Below are 19,365 nucleotides of genomic sequence, written 5' to 3'. Positions count from 1 at the left end.
TGGATACTCTGCACAACAAGTGATGTTAAGTATTTACAACTATTTATAAAGCACCTTTTCAAAAGGCAATGTTCCAAAGGGCTTGAACAAAAGATATACAGAAAAATACATTCAAGTAATTTGGACAGATACACACATATGTCACATACATAATACAATTGCCAGTGTCGATGGCCGGAAAGGCAATTGACCTGTGTCTCTGAGCGTCTGCCAGAATTAAGCATGCTTGTATTGCATGGTAAAGGATCTGGGAATCAGAATAAGTAGACAAATGGTTATGAGAGGACATATTATACTTTCACACAGACACACACTCACACACACACATCTACCCCACTGCATATATGCACACAATCATACACATACATACATACAGACACACATGCACGCCATGTACTCAACAAGGCACTCTCCCTCACACACACTGACACACACACTCTCAGGATATATTAAAATGTATTATCCCAATAGGTTTAAGGGAGTCTATAAATGACATTGTTCAGTTTTTACTCTAACAGAGATATTGTTCAAAGACAAATATATTGCTTTTATAATTTTCTGTAGTTACCTCTCCGGTTCCATCCGAACCTTTTACAGGACACACCGTGTGATACACCCGTTTACAACCAAGACCATAGGGGTCTGTCTCCAACACACAGGGACGGAATGTCTTTGCTCTTTTATACTTTCTGTTCATTTCTTCTTGCATTTGGCTGCCAGCCTTCCTCAGGATGGCTTTGGATACTTCTCCATTTGATAGACAAAGATTGTCTCCTGTTGTGTTCACAATGACGTCGGTCTGAGGGGAGGAATATAAAGGATAGTGAAAGTGATGCATTTGGAAAATGATCTTACGTTTCCCGCATGTGGGTAATGAGGTGAAGTTTTCCTTTAGCATTACTGATTAATGAAATTATTAATCACACTTTTTATTGAAATTTATATTATCATATAATATAACATATATAAAGGATAAGTGCTATATAAATAAATAAAATGAAAAATATTTCCCAAGACTTGATGAAAATAAATAAAGAGATATGCTCACCTGCTGCTCCTGACTGTAACCCTGCCTGCACAGAATAGCAGAGTCCATACCAAGGACATCTATGCTGCATTCATGTTTGCATTATTGTATGGCAGGACAGCATACGAGAGGCATTTTCAGTTGGCTGGCCATATTAAAAAGATTCTTGAATGAGGTGTGGTCTAGAAAGAATAATATAAAACATTATTTGTCAATTTGTGTCAGTAATGGCATAGGTTATGTTTCAAACAAAACCCCTCCATTCTAACTACAGCTGAAAACAAATGCATCAGTTGCAAACGTAATACCTCACCCTAACAAGTCTAAAAATATCCCAAATTAACATACATCTTCTGATTGTAGTTTTAGACATACAATTCTAAATGTAGTAAACAATGCCTCCTGGTGTCTAAATAAAATAATGCAATGTAGTAGAGTAGACCCATGGTAGGCGTGGTTGGTTCTTAAAGCGATACTGAACCATACCAGGGCCTATCCCACAGACTGTGTCATTGGGTTATAAAGCATATAAATCCTCACCCAGGTAATATGGTGGTATCGATACATACACGCTGTTTTTTTGACTTAATATCACATCACTAGGCACCCAGGTTTCATATACGAGCCCAGAAACCACTGTTGACGAGATCAAGTGAACTCGCCAAACTATGGGCCTTGTTTGCGCACTGACTCGGCGAGTGAAACACAACGTGTTCACTGGTTAAAAGTTACATTTTACTAAACGTCGAATTGGCCTACAAACGTGGTCTACCTCCTGATTAAAGTTGTTTTCTAATCGTTAGCATTCATTATAAACACATTTCTTAGAATCATACGTCGTGGTAGGCCTAAACTCGCCAGCAACGTTGACTTCATTTAAGCGCTTTGAAAGTGAAAGTAAGTGAGCGACTCCACGCCCAGAAAAGGAGACTTAAAGTAAAGCGAAAGCACTCAGTGAGTTGGCGTTAACGATGGACGACGACGCGTACTCGTACGCTCTGGTCGTGGAGCTCGAAGAAAACAACGTTCCCAGACTGAAGAACAAACTGGTGAAATATTTCCAGAGTAAAAAGCGGTCCGGCGGTGGTGAATGTCAGATTCAGTATGAAGACCGAAGCAGGACCGCGGTGCTGCGCTTCAGAAGGGAGGAAGGTAATGATGCCTAATAACTAAAGGATAAAACCTTCCAAAACAATCTTTAAAATAAATAAATAAATGTGTGACCTGGGGTTTGTTTTCTCATCCAGACAGGGCGCGGGTTGTGGCTCAACAAACCCATGAGATGGCCGTGGACGGAGGGGGGTTAAAAGTGACCGTGCACTTGCCTGGGGAGAGTCCCGGGAGGCCTGTGAGTAGACGACACCACGACAGACCGACTCTGGATCAGTCTCTTAACGGTTGACTTTGTAACACTAATGTCTATTGTCGTTTGAGTAAACAAAACAGTTGTTTTATTTGTGTCATTTGTGTGAACAATGTGAAGATAGGTATCTTGTATAAGGAAGGAAGAGGGGCTGGGGCGTAAAAGAAACCGAAACTTTGATGTATTTTATAACATAGACGTCACTTGTTGATTACCCCAAAGAAGTCGACAGGCCTACTGAACTTTTAATGTTTTTTTATGTATCGCCGGCTTTAGTGGCCAAACACACCAAAAATAGTGGATGCACACAAAACATTTGTATTACAGCCGTTGGCTAAAGTCGTAGGCAGGTAGGGACTCGTGGTAGATCATATGCATATTATCTAATTTAAAAGTAAAATCTGATTTATTTCACATTTCCTTTGACTGTTGATATTTCCTCGATTTTAGGTTATTATAGTGAATAACACAAATAAGTGTTACGTTGAAGGACCACTAGGGGGTATCCTATTCTAAGTAAATAGGTGATGTTTAAGCAACCCCTTTTTTTTAATCAGTCTACGACTGTAGTGTTTTAATGATATAATGTGTAGTGTATATAGTGTTCCCTTAGGGCAAATCACCCTTGCATTTAAGGAACCTGGTATGACATTGCAACATTACAAAATGTACTTAGATATACTTAAGTGTAAACAAACCTTTAGTTAAATGGGTGACATAATTAATACAAAACATTTAATGTTTGAAATGAGGACCATTCAACCCTCAACTCAAGTTTTGAACTGTTATGGTCATTTTCTTTGAGCTCATGAAATCCCATCTGAATAGAGAGATGTTTTGATGCAAATGTTGCCAAATACATTTTTATTGTTTATTATTAGCAGTTCCAAAACAAAAACGTACAAATCACCATTACCTTAGGACGGACAACATTATTTGTGTTAATATACGATGAGTCTTATAAGTCTTACCGTACTCCGTAGCAGTTGACGACCACTTCCAAAAACCAACAAAGCAACTTGGATGGACGTGCAGCTGAGGAGGAGACCCAGGTTGAGGCGGTGAGCAGGGAAGAGCAGACAGAAGAGCCAGCTTTGGGTTCCACCTCGGCTGTCTTAGAGAACGTTCCCCAGGACATGAGCAAGGAGTTCTTGCAGATGTTGGTGCTCAACATCTGCAAGAACTTCAAGTCAGCGATGACCGGCCAACCTGAATTCAGTTTGGAGATGCTCTCTGACACATGCTCCGCTGTGGTTACTTTCTCAACTGCTAAAGGTTTGCTTTACTTTGTACGATCTAAAACACATTACTTAAATAATACTTGTTCTCACTGAGGTATTTGATATTTGCTTACATTATGTATGAGCTAATGTGCAGGTCTGCTCTCTGTTCTCTATTCTTCTACAACAGAAAATAATGACTTCATTACAAGCTGCCAGACAAACAGGACCTTCTTAAACAAGAAATTAACGGTCAGAGCTCTGGAAGTCACATCCAAAGTTAGAGTTGAGGATGTGTCAAACATCAAGGAAGAAGTCCTCCTGCTGTACTTTGAGAATGAAGGCTGGGAGGTTCAACAGGTCACCCCAGATGAAGAGGAACAGGCTGCTGTCATCTTATTCAAAATGGATACAGGTATTTATTTCAGTACTAAAAGGTAGTTGATGGTATTTAATTAAATTAATTAATTAATTGAATAGACGTTAATGGGTGATGGCATAAATTGAATGCACACATACACACGTACATACAGTACATTCATAGATGCATGTATACTAGGGGTGTAACGATTCCCGTCCAAAAACAATACCGTTCATAATGTCGTAGGTTCAGAGAGCAAATATGCACTGTTCAGGACAGATTGAAGTCATAGGTCATAGTCATAGTTTAAAGGTGCGGGACTTTGCCATGCTACACAGCAAGTAACTATGATGACTACCAAGCACGTGGGTTAATGTGGATCGCTGGCCAGTAGGCCAAATCGCTGGCCAAAATAGTGGTTGATAAATCAGTGAGTGTCCTGTTATTATTCTAGTGCGAGCACATCCAACATGTTGAGCTGTATAGCGACACTATGCAAATGTAACCTAATCTTTTGGACCCACCAAAACATTAGGTTACACCCTGAAGATTAATATGCCGCTGGCATATAAAAGCAGTGCTTCAGACAACACGTTCGGTTGTGCACAATATCACATTTGTTGGAAAGATCTTTGCAACCCAGAAAGCATGATTGAATATTACATTTTTATTTTACATTATAAAAAAGCTTTATTAATTAGCTAGCTAATTGTATTTGCAAACCGGGGACTTGTGTCTAGATTGTGTACATGGCAACATAATTGTAATCAAGAGTTGAATCTTATTTTATAATCTGATCAGATTCATGTAGAGGGCACAGTAGCTTCCAAACACAAGGGATTTGACCTGGTTCTTCTCTCTCCGTACCCAATACAACAAACAACAACAAAGATCCTGTTGTGTTTGTGTGTCCCGGTAGAAAAGCAGACTGATTATAGCTCTAGAAAACGGGGGACGTGAACAGATAGCTTCTCCTCCATGTTCAATAGAAACCAGAACTGCATAAATTACAATCCAGGTTGTAAGGTCCAACGATTGGGTGCTGCGTCAGTGCCGAATCATTTGCATAAAGTTTAAATGATTCAAACTCTCCTAGTCACTCTGGAAGTTGGATGTTTGCGCTCCTGAACAGCCACTCAGATACTAGTGGGAGGTTAGCGTAGCCTCAGGGTGTCCAGGGGAGGTCAGAGGCCACTAAATCCTATACACTGCACCTTTCATTGTCAACTATAAATCTGAAATTTGAAAACTTTAAAAACATATTCAAACAAAGATTCAGATAAAACCCATTTTCAGCAATTTATCACTAGTGGATGAAATACATTTTTTGTTTACATTATTGTTTCATTCTAGACTGATATCTTAGTGCAAAAACCAACCATTGTATTGAAATTGGTATCCAAAATCCTGTAAATTAATTATTATTGTATCTAAGTTCAGTATTCTTATATCGTTACATCCTTAATATATATATATATATATATATAAATATTCATGTATAAATATATTTACATATATAGTGGCAGATACTATACTCATACATTTTATAATGGGCATGCGGTCTATTTAATAATATAATTTGTTGAATCAGTTTAATCATTATTTCATAGCATCAAGTTTATGTGAAGTTAAAATAATGTCTTTACCTCCCTAGCTGTTCAAGGGATAATCAAGAAGGAACATTGCATCGGGAAGAAACGGGTCAAAGTTTTTCCATTTTACGACTCCTTGGGAACAGCTCTTTATGGCAAAGACCGGCCCACACCAAAACTACCCGCTGCCTTCTCTAAAAGCATAGATCCCACTCTCTTGACGTACCTCCACCAGAAGCAGGAAGCAGCAGAGATGGTTTGCAGTCACTTGTCAGCACTCTTCTGCCAGGTAGACCTCCAACCCTCATCTGTGAGTTTCAGCCCTCTTCCAGCACTGCTGGAGCAGAAAGATGTTAAAGCCAAAGACATCAAACAGTGGAAACATTCAGTGGAGCAGGCCTTCACACAGGTCTCGTCCAGGTTCAAAACTCTGAGGCTTCAGCCTCCACCATCAGCATGGGAAAAATGTGAAGCACAGACCAGAGAGATGGTTTCAGACAAGGCCGTGGAAGTCATCGCTGATAAAGCTGAAGGTGCATTGTCAGTGGTCGGCCTTGTGGACGATGTGACCAGACTGGAGCCCACGTTGAATGACCTCTTGAGCAGCATTAAGAAAAGGGTGCTGAGGGAGAATTCAAGTATCAGACAGGGATTTGACATATCCAAAGTAATGTTTCACTTACTCTGTCAAGTGGGCCTCACTGACCAATTGAAAGATATGTACCCAGAACTGGAAATATCATTTCAAGATAAAATGATCTTAAATGGTTTTCAACAGGAGGTTAACGGAGCAGTTAATCTGGTTGTCAGCAGAGTACTTGCAGTAAAGCGGCAGAAACTTGAGTTTGACATCCCTCTTTTCCAGTTTCTAAAGGATGAGGATGAGGAAGAGCTGACAAAAAATGTCTTCACATCTAATGGAATTCATGCAGCAGTTGAGATAGAGGCTACAAGCTTGAGCATCATGGCTGTTTCAGACAACATTCTGAAAAATGCTGAAGATCAACTGAAGCAAGTGCTGACCTCTAAGTACATTGATACTCATGATAGTTACGTCTTGAAGAATCCGGAGTGGCAAAACCTAGTCAAATGTTTGGAAGAAAGCAACAATACAACCTCGAAGAAGATTGTTATAACAACATCTAGTGATCATCAATTTGAGAGAATAACAGTAGTTGGCTACAAGGATAGTGTACTACCAGCTTTCAAAGAAATTGAAGAGCACCTCCACAAGTATTCCCAAGTTAATGAAACTCATAGGGTCAAGTCTGACACTATTGTCAGATATATTACAACTCAAGACAATACCTGGTCTGAAAAAGTCAAGGGCAAAGTGGATATTTCTTTTGAGAAGGAGGCTGTTAACTTCAGAGGTCCTAGAGAAGATGTCATGAAGTGTAAAAGCATCCTAGTTTCCATGATCTCTAAAGTTTGCTTTGAGGAATATCAACTCCCCCAGCCTGGGGCCAAGGAATTCTTTCAAGAAAACAAAGAAATGTATGTTTCTACATTAAAGAAGGAAACGGGTTGCTCAGTCCAGTTGGTGGAGGAGTCGGCTAGTGGACAAAATGACCCGTTTGTCAGTGTTCCTGACAAACAAAATAAAAACTTGTCCAAACCACTGGGGACCGATGTAGGATTGAGGATACAATTAGGGAATATTCAAGATGCTACGGTAATTATTTATTTTATATATTAATCCCAAAAGTAAATTCATACAAGTGTTTATATATATGTACAATTAAGACAATGAAATAAAGATACTAGGAAACCTTGAATAGATAACATTCTGTTTTCATATTTTCAGACCCAGGTGGTTGTGAATGTTGTGGGAGAACAGCTTGATCTGGATAGCGGAGCCGTTTCCAAAGCTATCCTCAGTGCAGCTGGACCAAAACTTCAGCTTTTGGTCAATGAACAGAGGAAAACAGGAGACATGGGTGATGTTATCATTACGGATGGTTGCAAACTGAAAAGCAACTTGGTTTTTCATGCTGTAGTCCCTGCTTGGGACAAGCAGGGCAACGCTCTCAAGGTAACTCATTTAACAGTGGTGATTTATATTTATTCACAGATCTTATAGTGCGAACCCCACTTTCTTTTGGATAATCGATTGTGAAGTCAAAAGCTATATGTGGTATATCCTACAGATACTGAGAGGGATTGTTGCAGACTGCTTGAACAAGGCAGAGAACCATGGTCTTACCTCCATATCCTTCCCTGCCATTGGCACTGGAAACCTGGGCTTCCCCAAAGACGTCGCAGCATCTGTAATGATGGAGGAAGTCTCCAAGTTTAACAAACAGCCACGGGGCTTGAAGGCGGTGGTCATTGTTCTCTATCCGAAAGACCAAGAGACCATCCAGGTACAGAAATATTTACATTAACGCATTGAAAAATTAGTGGTAAGCCTATGCTACGCAATATATTTGAGTTGATCTGCTTTTGGATTGTCATGGTGAGTCATTGATGGCAGATCCTTTTCTGTTAACCTGCAGGTTTTCACTGATGCATTAAAGAAAACGCTCCCAACAACAACAAATGTTCCAGCCCCTACCCAGTCCAAGTCCAGTAATGTCATTTTGTATTGTCATAATAATACCAAGACTCATGTCTCTCGTTTAGTTAATTATTTTTAACAGCTCATCTGATCATGCATTTATTCACTATTTAAGTCGATGTCTTATTTGTGAGATCAAGGTGTGTTCTCTGCATGTGCATTTTAACCTGCTCAAGATAGTTTATCTCGTTCATAGTGATTGTTTTGTGTCTCAAGGTCTCTTCTCCAAAGTCACCTCAGCTTCAGGGCTGCATGAGATTACAATCGGACATGTGAGAGTACAGGTTGTGTTGGGGGACATCACCAAGGAAACCACTGATGTCATCGTCAACTCTTCCAACAAAACCTTCACCCTCAAGTCAGGTAAATAATACGCAGTCAGGAGACATGCTTGGGTAAAATAATATACTTCATCTTATTACAATGATGAAGTATGCTATTACCCAGATACAACTTATAGTTATACGGACATAAAAATGGACTGAGATTAGTATCTAGTCATTTCTTGTGTCTTTCTCATAACCCAGGAGTGTCCAAGGCAATTCTGGACGCAGCTGGTCCAACTGTAGAAAATGAATGCAAAAATCTAGGTAAGGACCATTCTAAATCACGGGCCAAGCCTTTGAATATGTTATTTATATGTTTGTTTTTTTAAATTTTGCCACAAAATCTGAGAGGTGGGGCGTAACAGTTAACCATTATCTCAGATCAAATACAGGATCAATGTGTTTCAATTACGTTTTCCAATACTTCCATAACTTTAGACTACTGAAACAAAGTTTAGACATATATATTGCTAATAACAGGGGCGTTTCTAGGACATTTAAAGGACACTGTATTATTTATCATTGGAGACCGTTTTCAACACTTTTCATTCAGTCCTTCTAGTCAAGGGGAACTGCTAGCCTGCCAATAAAAACAGTTTTACCCACTCCAAAGTACACCCGATGCAAACCAATTATAATGCCAGACTATCGATGTAAATGTCTGTGTTGATAGAATAATATTAGAAATAAAACTATCCTTGTATCGCAATGATCACATTACATTTTGGGGGACTACTTTCTCAGCAGTGGCAGAATTTCACTTTGCTCCGGTGTAGCAACCAATTCACTACAGCAGAAGGTAAACAGAGAAGCGCACTCCACGTAATATCAGTCTGCCGCTGCCGTAGCTTGCTTCGAACTAGAGGGATTATAAACTAAATGCAATGCAATGCAAGGGTACGTTTATTTCTTTCTTTAAAAAAAAAAAATTGTTATACTTTTATTTTCGTGGTTTTACATAACTTAACACATACGGACAAAAATCTTGGCTCAACAAGTAGCAAACCTAGTAACAATGAGTCAAGATATACAGAAAAAAAACAAAAACAAAAAAAACAATAATTAAGAAAATAAACTATAAAAGTAAATAAATAATAATAAAAAATAAATAAATAAAAATAAAGAATAATAAAGTTGGGGCAAATTTCACATGTCCATCATAATAGTCTCTTCACTGCAGAATTCAAAAGAGGTACCTATCAGGGCGAGTGGTACTAAGGGGGCAGGTATTTCAGTCCTTGATGTGCTGCAGCACTGGGTTCCATATGGCAAGGAACTTTTGAGAGTTGCCGGACAGGTCATATCTCAGCCTCTTGTAAAATGCCCATTAGTTCCCTTAACCAAGTGTCAAAAGTTTATTTCTAACACTATTCTATCAACAGACATTTACATCGATAGTCAGGCATTATAATTGGTTTGCCTCAGGAGTGGGTAAAACTGTTTTTATTGGCAGGCTAGCAGTTCCCCTCGAGTTGCGCTAGCCTAGCACCAGCGATTTCTGCAACTAGAAGGACTGAATGAAAAGTGTTGAAAACGGTCTCCAATGATAAATAACACACTGGCTCACTTGGAAATGAGACCCGATGTCCAAAATCCTGAACTATCCCTTTAATGTTAAATATTTCAATGATATCATATGAATAGGTGGACAGCCCAACACAGGAATGATCTTGACTGAGCCAGGAAACCTGATGTGTAAAAAGATACTCCACTTGCCTGGACGTAACAACCCCCAGGATATCCAAGATACGATGAAAGCTGCTCTTGTATTGGTTGAACAAAACCAATACACTTCTATCTCTTTTCCTGCTCTGGGTACAGGTGAGATGAGATGCTTACAGACCAGTTGTATGACTATTTAATAGTATGTACCACTATTATTAGTAGTCTACTAATAATTATTACTACTACTACTAATATTTTATCTCATTCCATGATTTATTCCATCATCATGGAATTTTGCTTTTAGTTTTTGATTTTAAATGGCCATGCCAACACCAATCAGTTTTAAATGCTTGGGTTATTTCTGATGGCAAAATAACTAATATTGTGTCTCATTTTTAAGGTCAGGGTAATGCCCAGGCAGGGAAGGTGGCCGATGCCATGTTGGATGCAGTGGTGGACACGGTGGCACAGAGCGCTCCGGGTTGCCTGAAGGTGGTCCGCATCATCATATTCCAACAGGCCATGATGAAGGACTTCCACAGTAGGATGGAGAAGAAAGCAGGCTCTGACAAGCCCAATAGTTCGTTCCTTGGAATATTGAAAGGTAAGCAACTTAATGATAAGTATGCTTTAAAGCAGGGGTCAGCACCCTATGGCACACGTGTCATGGCTGGCACGCACAGGCCACAGAGGGCAGTTATTTCCTTGAACAGGGTGTCACCATGCCAAAGCCCAGGAATGTGGTCACTGACTATCATAATTATTATTACCGTATTGACCCGATTATAATGATTTTTTTTCCTGGAAATGCGTCTGAAAAAGTGGGGTCATCATTTGACCAACTCCATCTGGTTCTATGCTGCTTCCCTTTCCCGTAAGAGCTGGTCCGGAACAGTTCAAGTCTTTAGAGGGTTTTTGTTTGCTCTCTACTGAGTTGCGGTGAGCGAGCCAGGTTTTAGGAGGACGACACAACTTGTTCTCCTGAGACCTTGCGCGCACACCGCAGCAGTAGCAGCAGCAGTAGCAGCAGCAGTAGCAGCAACAGTAGACAGCTAATTGCCGTCACTGTGTATGGCTTAAGTTCCACACACTTCCTATCCTACAAACGCTTGGATTCTGTGATCTTAGCTGAGGTTCTTTTGCTGCAGTGCCGGTCTGGCGTATGTGCGCACCCCTCCTCATCTCTCTCCTCTGCATGGACAGTAGAGCGTCCTGAATGTTCTTATCCTATTATCTTTATTTTCAAATAAAATTGGCGGTTCTCCTGGCACCAATCAATCCCATTACAGTCCTATTAGTGACGTAAGCGCCGCGGAACGGCTGTGCCGCGGTCACCGCTGCTGATCGCTGCCACTCTAATCAATGAAACCATCCCCACCGGGCGCGCCGCGGAGAGTCTCAGCAGCGTCCCAGGAGCGCCGCACCGCGCCGCACCGCGCCGCACCGCTATCTTTACACAGCACTTCTATTTTTGACGCGAGCCGTTGCTGAACCGTGTCAATTTCCACAGAGCAGATCGAGCCGGGCAGGAAGTGAAATAATAAAAGCCATAGAGCATCGGTCAATTTTCAAAATAAAACACAATACTCAGCTCATGTAGCCTTCACAACTTCACATCAACATTACGTCATGACTGGTGGCACCAGGTCAGCAGTCAATCAATCAAAGGGTCTCAGAGTGTCGGCAACATGGACGACGAGAGACTTATTATCGAAGTGGAGCAACATAAAATCATTTACGAAATCAATCATCCTTTTTATAAAGACAATGTGAGAAAGGATTTCCTTTATCCACACAGTTAAAACGTTCAGGATTATCGCGTGATCTCGTGATCTTGCGTGAATACGACTGGCTCACAAGGCAGTGCGCGCTGCCGTTCCGCGCCCGGTGGGGATTGACGCAGGGCACAGGACGCAGCCGTTCCGCGGTGCGTACGTCCCCGGTGGAAATAAGGCCTAAGATAATGTGTAATTCCTCATGTTTAGATTTATGAATTTGAGTTTATTGATGAATAGTTAATTGACAAAATATACAGCCACAAAACTGAAAGAGGGGGAAACATACAGTTAAATGAGTGTAGCCTATATTCAAAGATATAAAATATCCAATAGCAATCCACATTGGAAAACCTTGCATTTTTTTTGGACATTAAAAGAATTGCTGACCCTTGTTCTAAAGTAAATGACGATTAGTCCAGGAGGAGTTTTTTTAGGTGGATTTGTCATTTATTTTCATTAATTTGTCATTTTAGAGATAGCTATTAATAAAACATCTGTATCTTACTTTCTATAGGGAATATTTTAATGTTTGCAAGTTCATTGTCAACAGCTACATAAATCGTAATCAGAATTATTTTCTGGCAAAGTAAATTTGCATATCCAATGAAGTGACTTGGTGGGGTTGGTTGCATTTAAACAGTTGTCAAGTAAAAGCATTTTAACTGTTGTTTTGATTTCATGCCTTTTAAATGTGGTTTAGGAGGCATCTCAGCATTATTCTCAGGTGGAGGAAGTGATTCCAAGAAACAAAAACACAATGTTGACTTTCCCTCTGAAGATCGCAAAATTGAGCCAGCCCACTTCCACATATGTGGTAGTTCACAGGCTGAAGTAAACAAGGCGAAAACATGGATCAAAGATCTGATATCCAAGGAGCATACTAAAACCTCCATTAAAGACAGAGCAATTCTCAATTTATCCGATGCAGATATCCAGCACATTGTGGACATTCAGAGTACCATGAACGTTAGTGTGCAGATTGAACGTAACAATGCCTGTATTAACATAGAGGGGCTCTCAAAAAACGTGCTTAAAGCCAGCACTGAAATACAGGAGATGTTGAAGAAAGTCAGAGATCAAGAAGAGATCAAGAAGATTCTAGAAACAGTTGACTGGCAGTACCTGCTTCAGGGGCTTCAATTCAAGAGCTTTGACGACAACTCCAAATTCCTGCTTGAGCAAGCTCACCACAACCAGCAGCCTCATGTAGATGTAGACATCCAGGGCCGAGTGCACAAGGTCGACGTGCCAAATGGAACTGCCACCGACAACCAAGGCAACAGCATAGATATCAGACGCCATGACTTGCTGAAAGGTACGTTTTTCTAACTATTCAATGACCTGTGAATAATTAATGTTTGGTCAAATGGAGGCTAGAGCAATGATATGAATTAAAAGTGTATAATTTTGAATCTGAAATTGAATACATCTCCAAAATAATGAACAATTATAACATTACAGATCAAGATGTTGTAAATGTGCCAAAGCACTGGGAAACAATGCCAAGCGGCACTTCATGTCAAAGTTTCACTGTCCTGCCCGAAACTCAGGAATACTTAGAAGTACTACAACTCTTCAAGGCCACAGTCCAACAACGAAATGTTATTAAGGTACGTTGAATTGGTGACGGATAGACTTTACCTGAAGGGTCCTACCTGAACTCCTACCGTCAATGAATTCATTTCCACAGTGAGAACAATAAATTAAGCTATTAAATACAATTCAACACAATACAGTATTGTACGTTATATAATGTGTTTTCAACCATCAGATTGAAAGGATTCAGAATGCTGTTTTGTGGAAGAGCCTTCAGTTAAAAAAGGCTGAAATGGAAACAAGGAACGGTCACCAGAACAACGAGAAGCGCCTCTTCCATGGAGCCTGCTCAACCTCTATCCAAGCTATCAACCAAACCGGTTTCAACAGGAGTTACGCAGGAAAGAACGGTGAGATAAGGCTTAAGACCATATAGCAAGCTCCACACTAGCTTCCTGTTTCTGAGACAATAATTATGGCAACATGCTATATATGAAGTTATACTAACACTCCCCACTGTTAAAGGAAAAGCACACTCTTAAAAGACGTATTTTAGATTAAGTGATTTAAGCCAGTAGGTTAGTCAGTAGTAAGTGACATGGATTGGTGGATTGCTTTCTATCAATAGTCTAGTGAAAGCTTGAAGAGCATATAGCCTCACCCCTACATGTTAAAATGTGTACCTGAAGTGTGGCAGAGGATTTTAAATACATTTTAAAAGTGAGCAGGGTCTAACTAAACAGGGTGTTTTGTTAACCCTTCAATTCAGCTTCAGCCCAGCTCAGCCTAATAACTCTAATAAATCATTATTTCTCCCATTTTCAGCTGCCTACTATGGCAATGGCACATATTTTGCTGTCAATGCAAGTTATTCTGCCTCTAATACCTATTCTAAGCCGGATCCTCAAGGACAGAAGTGTGTGTACCTGTGTCGTGTTCTGACGGGAGATTTTACCACAGGAACTCAGGGCATGGTCGTGCCTCCAACAAAACCCTCCTCCACTGTGCAGTATGACAGTGTTGTCGATAATATCAACTGTATTCAAGCATATGTCATTTTCCATGACACTCAAGCTTGTCCAGAATATTTAATAACATTCATGTAGGAGAACACATGAGAGAGAGAGCCAAATGACGCTTCTTTAAACACATTGACTGTTTGTTTTCTTCTTTTATTTTTCACTGTGATACTCTTTAGCTCTAGGATGTGTGTACAATCAGCCATGTCAACACTTGAATATAATGTTAGTGTTGCCTGAATGTTAAAAAGGTAAAGGCTGTTATATATAATACAAAATCATGTCTGGTGATTTATTAGGATATAAACTCATGCAAGGGGGATAGGAGGATATAAACTCATGCAAGGCTTTAATGTGCATGAGCCATTCATGCCATTCATTAAAATTTGGTTTGATTCTTTGTGTCCTTTCCTATCTGTAAACATGAGAAACTTGAGAAAAATCCCCAATCCCTACCTGCTCCTTAGCCTGACTAAACCATGTCTATTCCGTCTAACTCTGAAAGATAATTAAAGCTCTCTATATTGGACTGCCTGGGCTGTTCTTTCTAGTTTCCAAGTAGAAGGTAAATCTTGAGAAGAAAGCTATTGAAAGCAGTCTGATCTGGTGGCTATATGGTACTGCTCAAAGCCTCACATAGAAACTTAGAAAAGTATTGATTGCAGCATTGAATTTCATTATTTTTTACCATAATTATTACTATCACAATGAAAAATATAACATGTTCTGTCAACAAGTACAATAGAGTAGCCTAAGCTCATGGATACACTGCACAACAAGTGATGTTAAGTACTTACAACTATTTATAAAGCACCTTTTCAAAAGGCAATGTTCCAAAGGGCTTGAACAAAAGAAATGCATTCAAGTCATTTAGACAAATACACACATATGTCACGTACATAATACAATTGCTGCATGAAAACACAGATCAAAAAAAGTTTTTGGGATGTTTTTACAGAATAATTTCATTAAAAGCCAATCTGAAAGTGGATATTCAGAAAGGATTTAAAACAACTGGATTGGATTGTAAAGGGCAGACAGTTCCAGAGAGGCCCGGTCTAGTTCTTAGCTTTCTTCGAGGGACCAGGAATGAGACTGACCATGAAGTACTTTAAAAGTAACAACAACCACCTTTCTACACAAAGTTGCATTGACAGCCAGTGCAAGGCGCATGTCAAAGTTCATGACTTTCAGGCTGAGGGAACTTGCTTGGGTGTATGGAGCCAAGAGAGTGAAGGACCACTGCCCTAAGTAAGACAGTACATGGATCGGTACCTGCTACGTTGGTGAGAGTGGGGGAGGTTGTGCATCGTGTCAAACTGGCTCCCAGAGGGCACTCAGTGGTACTGCACCGGGATGGGATGGCGCCGTTCCAGTGGGATCAGAAGCCAACCTTCCCAATGACCGCAGAGCGCAGGTAAGGTCACAAAAGAATCCCACCAAGGCAGCACCCAGATGTTCTTTAAGGAGAAGTGGTGAAACTGCTTGGAGCTATAGTGCCAAAGAATGCCGCTGCCACACCCAGGGTTCCATTGGGGGATCAGGGGGTAAGGAGGTCGCAGAGGCGGCCGCCTGGTGGTTTTCAAGACTTTTCACTTCCTCTGGGATTAGGAATTAGAGGTGGGGGCCATATAGCGACCCTGCAGGACTATAATGGGAGAGACTTATGGGGAGTTCATGGGGGAAGGAGCGCCCTGATTCAGCTGGATAGGCCAGGTTCAGAAAAGGGGAGGGGAAAAGGGAAAAAGAAGTGACAGAGTGAAGTAACCCTAACCCTAGCCAGTATCTGAGGCATTGGTTCTCAGAGTGCGGCCCGCGGGCCAATGGTGGCCCACAGAAACATTCCTGGCGGCCCGCAATGACATACAGATGTAAGTTTAAAAAAAAAAGAATTAATTGATTGATTTTTTATTTTTTTTCTGTTCTAAATAAGTTTTTATTCTGAAATGCACACAGGACTGTTATATCCCAAATTCCACTGTATAGGGCAGAGAACCCCAGGGATTGTGTGTTAGTTAAGTTAGTTAGTTGTTAAAAATGTTTCTCAAGGTTTTCTAAAGTTGTGCCATGTTTTGCCTAATTTGTTATTTAAAATGTGTTTATACTGGATGCAGACCAATACATGTAACTGTAGAGATGCAACCTGGTCATTACAATTATTACAAATTTGATTTTTTTCTGTTTTATTTTATTTTTTTCCTTTGGCGGCCCTCAGTCAAATTTTGGGTTCCTAAATTGGCCCTCAGCTGTCAAAACTTTGAGAACCCCTGAGGTCTCCAATGCAAAATGCAGAGAACATTTATTATTCTGCCCAGTACATATTTAATAAGATATTGACTGATATTAAATATAATAAATAACAATCCAGTACTAAATAAGATATTGCCTAATATTAAACATAATAAATAGATAAAAACAATCCAGTACTAAATAAGATATTGACTAATATTTAATATAATAAATAGATAAAAACAATTCAGTATACTTACTCTAATGTTCTTCAAAGTGCATAACATGTTTGATGACGTTAATGTCCCGTAAGAGTTCCGGCAAGCGGCTGTGCAGGCGATGCGAGTGAGCGGTACGAATGTGTGATCCCGGACAGTCCAGAAGGAGCTCCTCTGGAGCCCACTAGCACCGGGATGGTCCGGGGAGACGGGTCACCGAGATGTCCGTGGAGGGCAGGGCAAAGAGCGGCGGTCTGCAGGCCGGCTGAACCGCCTGTCCGTTGCCAGGGAAACCGCAAGCTAGCGCTTCTTCTCGCCGAGTAGGCTACGGTAGACGGTTTCTCCGACGGTTTCACGGAGGTATCTACTTTAAATAGATGCTCATCACTCATCAAGCATATCGTCGGGACTAGTTAGTCTTCGGTCGGTTGTGGAGTTTGTGTCGGTTTTTTTACTCGGCGACACACTGTTGAACTTGAAACTGAAACGGCCAACTGATTAAATGACGGAGCGATAAACGACTAACGACCGCGGATGCCTCAAACGACTACACGTCTACTGCCCGATATACCAACTTATACCAACCAACTCATTTATACCAACAAATATATATTCTCTAGGGCCTTCGTAACGTTACCTTTGCTTTCTTTTGCGTCGTACTCTTCGTCTTCCTCCTACTCTTCCGTTGACTCGCTCCACTCGTCTTCTCCGTTCCCTCGCGCACCACCGTTGCCCCTAGTTACCTATGAAGGCTACGGACGGAGAGTAGACCTCTTTTAATACTTTGCATATTCAGATTTTTTTTTTAAGCCACTCGCATGTGTAACGGTGTAAATAATGACTTTGTTTTACTTGTTAAATTCCTGTTAAACTTGGGACTCCAACCAACGTTTTATATATTATTTTGAAAGTCCACAGCGGAAGTGGACTTTGTGTTTAACTTAATGCTGGGCAATATGTAGGCTAAATTGCTCAGAAGCAATCGATCTTACGCTGTGGTAAGTTGCCGTTCTGTCCGCTTGGATATAAATTAAGTTATAAATGCAAACCATGCATAATAAGATGTTTCTGTAATGTGTGAAGAGTTCTTAAAGGTCCCATGGCATGAAAATTTCACTTTATGAGGTTTCTTAACATTAATGAGTTCCCCTAGCTTGCCTATGGACCCCCAGTAGCTAGAAATGGCGTTAGGTGTAAAACGAGCACTAGGTATCCTGCTCCGCCTTTGAAAAAATGAAAGCTCAAACACGCCGATTTGAAGTTTGGCCCCATATGTCGTCATAAGGGGCCAGGTTACCTCCCCTTTCTCTGCTTTGCCCGCCCAGAGAATGTGGCCCGCCAATGAGACAATGAGCTACGACCGTGCAAGCGCCACATAGACCTCTGAAGAATAAGTCCCGCCTCCGAGGCTCCCGGTTCCCTCGGTCAAATGTCTATGGGAAATAACACGGGGTTTATGAATGATCGTACATAGCAAACTCTGTAGGTGGCGAAGAAGTAAAAGCTACGTCACGTTTTGAACTACACACTTTTTTCATCTAGTTTCGACTGGCTTTTTGGATTGTCTGTGCCGTTAAAATAGCATTTATAATCGTTTACTACTTTAACGGTACCGACAATCCAAAAAGTCGAAACTAGATAGAAAATGTGTGTAGTTCAAAACATGACGCAGCTTTTACTTCTTCGCCACCTACAGAGTTTGTTATGTACGATCATTCAAAAAGCCTATGTTATCTCCCATAGAAACTTGACCAAGGGAACTGGAGACTCGGAGGCGAAACTTATTCTTCAGAGGTCTATGTGTGTGCGTGTGAATACACACTGTAACGCAAGTGTTGTACACTTCTTTGTTATTTGGATAACCGTTTTGGTGTTGGTGCGTAGTTTGCGTAAAGCTCCCATTTGGTGAAAAGACTAGACGGGTTCTCTGACGTCTCTGGTACTTCCACAACGAGACTCGTAGTGGGGGTTATCTCAGCCATGGTTGAGAAGGAATTGGGGGAAAGGAACTTTGGCTTTAACTCCCTGAAGTACATGAACCACGACATGGAGGTGGAAGGGATTGTTGCCCGCGACTGTCTCCCGCCGGAGCGCCGCTGCCGAGGCGCCACCGCCCCGCGGCAGCGGGCAGCGGAGGTGGTGCCTCGCCGCTGCCGATGCACACATCCACAATCGCCACCTAAAAAAGAACATCCTCACAAATAAAATACCTGTGTCAGCAGACTGTTCAACCTCCCAACCTTCATTCTCAAAGTTAATTTCTTGTTCAAGAAGGTCCTGTTTGTCTGGCAGCTTGTAATGAACTCATTCTTTTCTGTTAGAGAAGAATAGAGAATAGGCCTACATTTACATTCTAAGTGTAATCTTGCAGTACAAAGGCAGACACACTGGCAGCTTTTAATGAACTCATTGTTTTCTGTTAGAGAAGAATAGAGAAGCGAATGCATCGAATATCAAGTTAGTGATGATAA

General features: G+C 40.8%; 1 protein-coding gene across 1 annotated transcript; it reads left to right on the top strand.

The window, feature by feature from the left end:
- The first annotated feature begins 1,963 nt into the window (after nt 1–1,963).
- Nucleotides 1,964–14,976, top strand: LOC311358139 (protein mono-ADP-ribosyltransferase PARP14-like). Its single transcript, XM_084478141.1, has 16 exons — nt 1,964–2,179; nt 2,275–2,375; nt 3,374–3,665; nt 3,801–4,025; nt 5,626–7,238; nt 7,371–7,598; nt 7,714–7,929; nt 8,062–8,134; nt 8,340–8,486; nt 8,651–8,713; nt 10,094–10,270; nt 10,515–10,718; nt 12,593–13,207; nt 13,354–13,502; nt 13,664–13,838; nt 14,254–14,976. Exons 1-16 carry the CDS (start codon nt 1,999–2,001, stop codon nt 14,532–14,534), a joined length of 4,740 nt encoding a protein of 1,579 aa, XP_084334267.1. The 5' UTR covers nt 1,964–1,998; the 3' UTR covers nt 14,535–14,976.
- The last annotated feature ends 4,389 nt before the right edge of the window (nt 14,977–19,365 follow it).

This window comes from Micromesistius poutassou, assembly GCF_964030765.1.
Source record: "Micromesistius poutassou genome assembly, chromosome: 14".
Lineage (NCBI taxonomy): Eukaryota > Metazoa > Chordata > Actinopteri > Gadiformes > Gadidae > Micromesistius > Micromesistius poutassou.
This window is presented reverse-complemented; position numbering and strand designations above follow the sequence as displayed.

Bases quoted from the DNA above. Each gene is read 5' to 3' on its own strand.
- LOC311358139 (XM_084478141.1), top strand. From the start codon at position 1,999: ATGGACGACGACGCGTACTCGTACGCTCTGGTCGTGGAGCTCGAAGAA. The intron at 8,135-8,339 runs GTAATGTCATTT...TTGTGTCTCAAG, and splicing joins CCCTACCCAGTCCAAGTCCA to GTCTCTTCTCCAAAGTCACC. The intron at 10,271-10,514 runs GTGAGATGAGAT...CTCATTTTTAAG, and splicing joins TTTTCCTGCTCTGGGTACAG to GTCAGGGTAATGCCCAGGCA.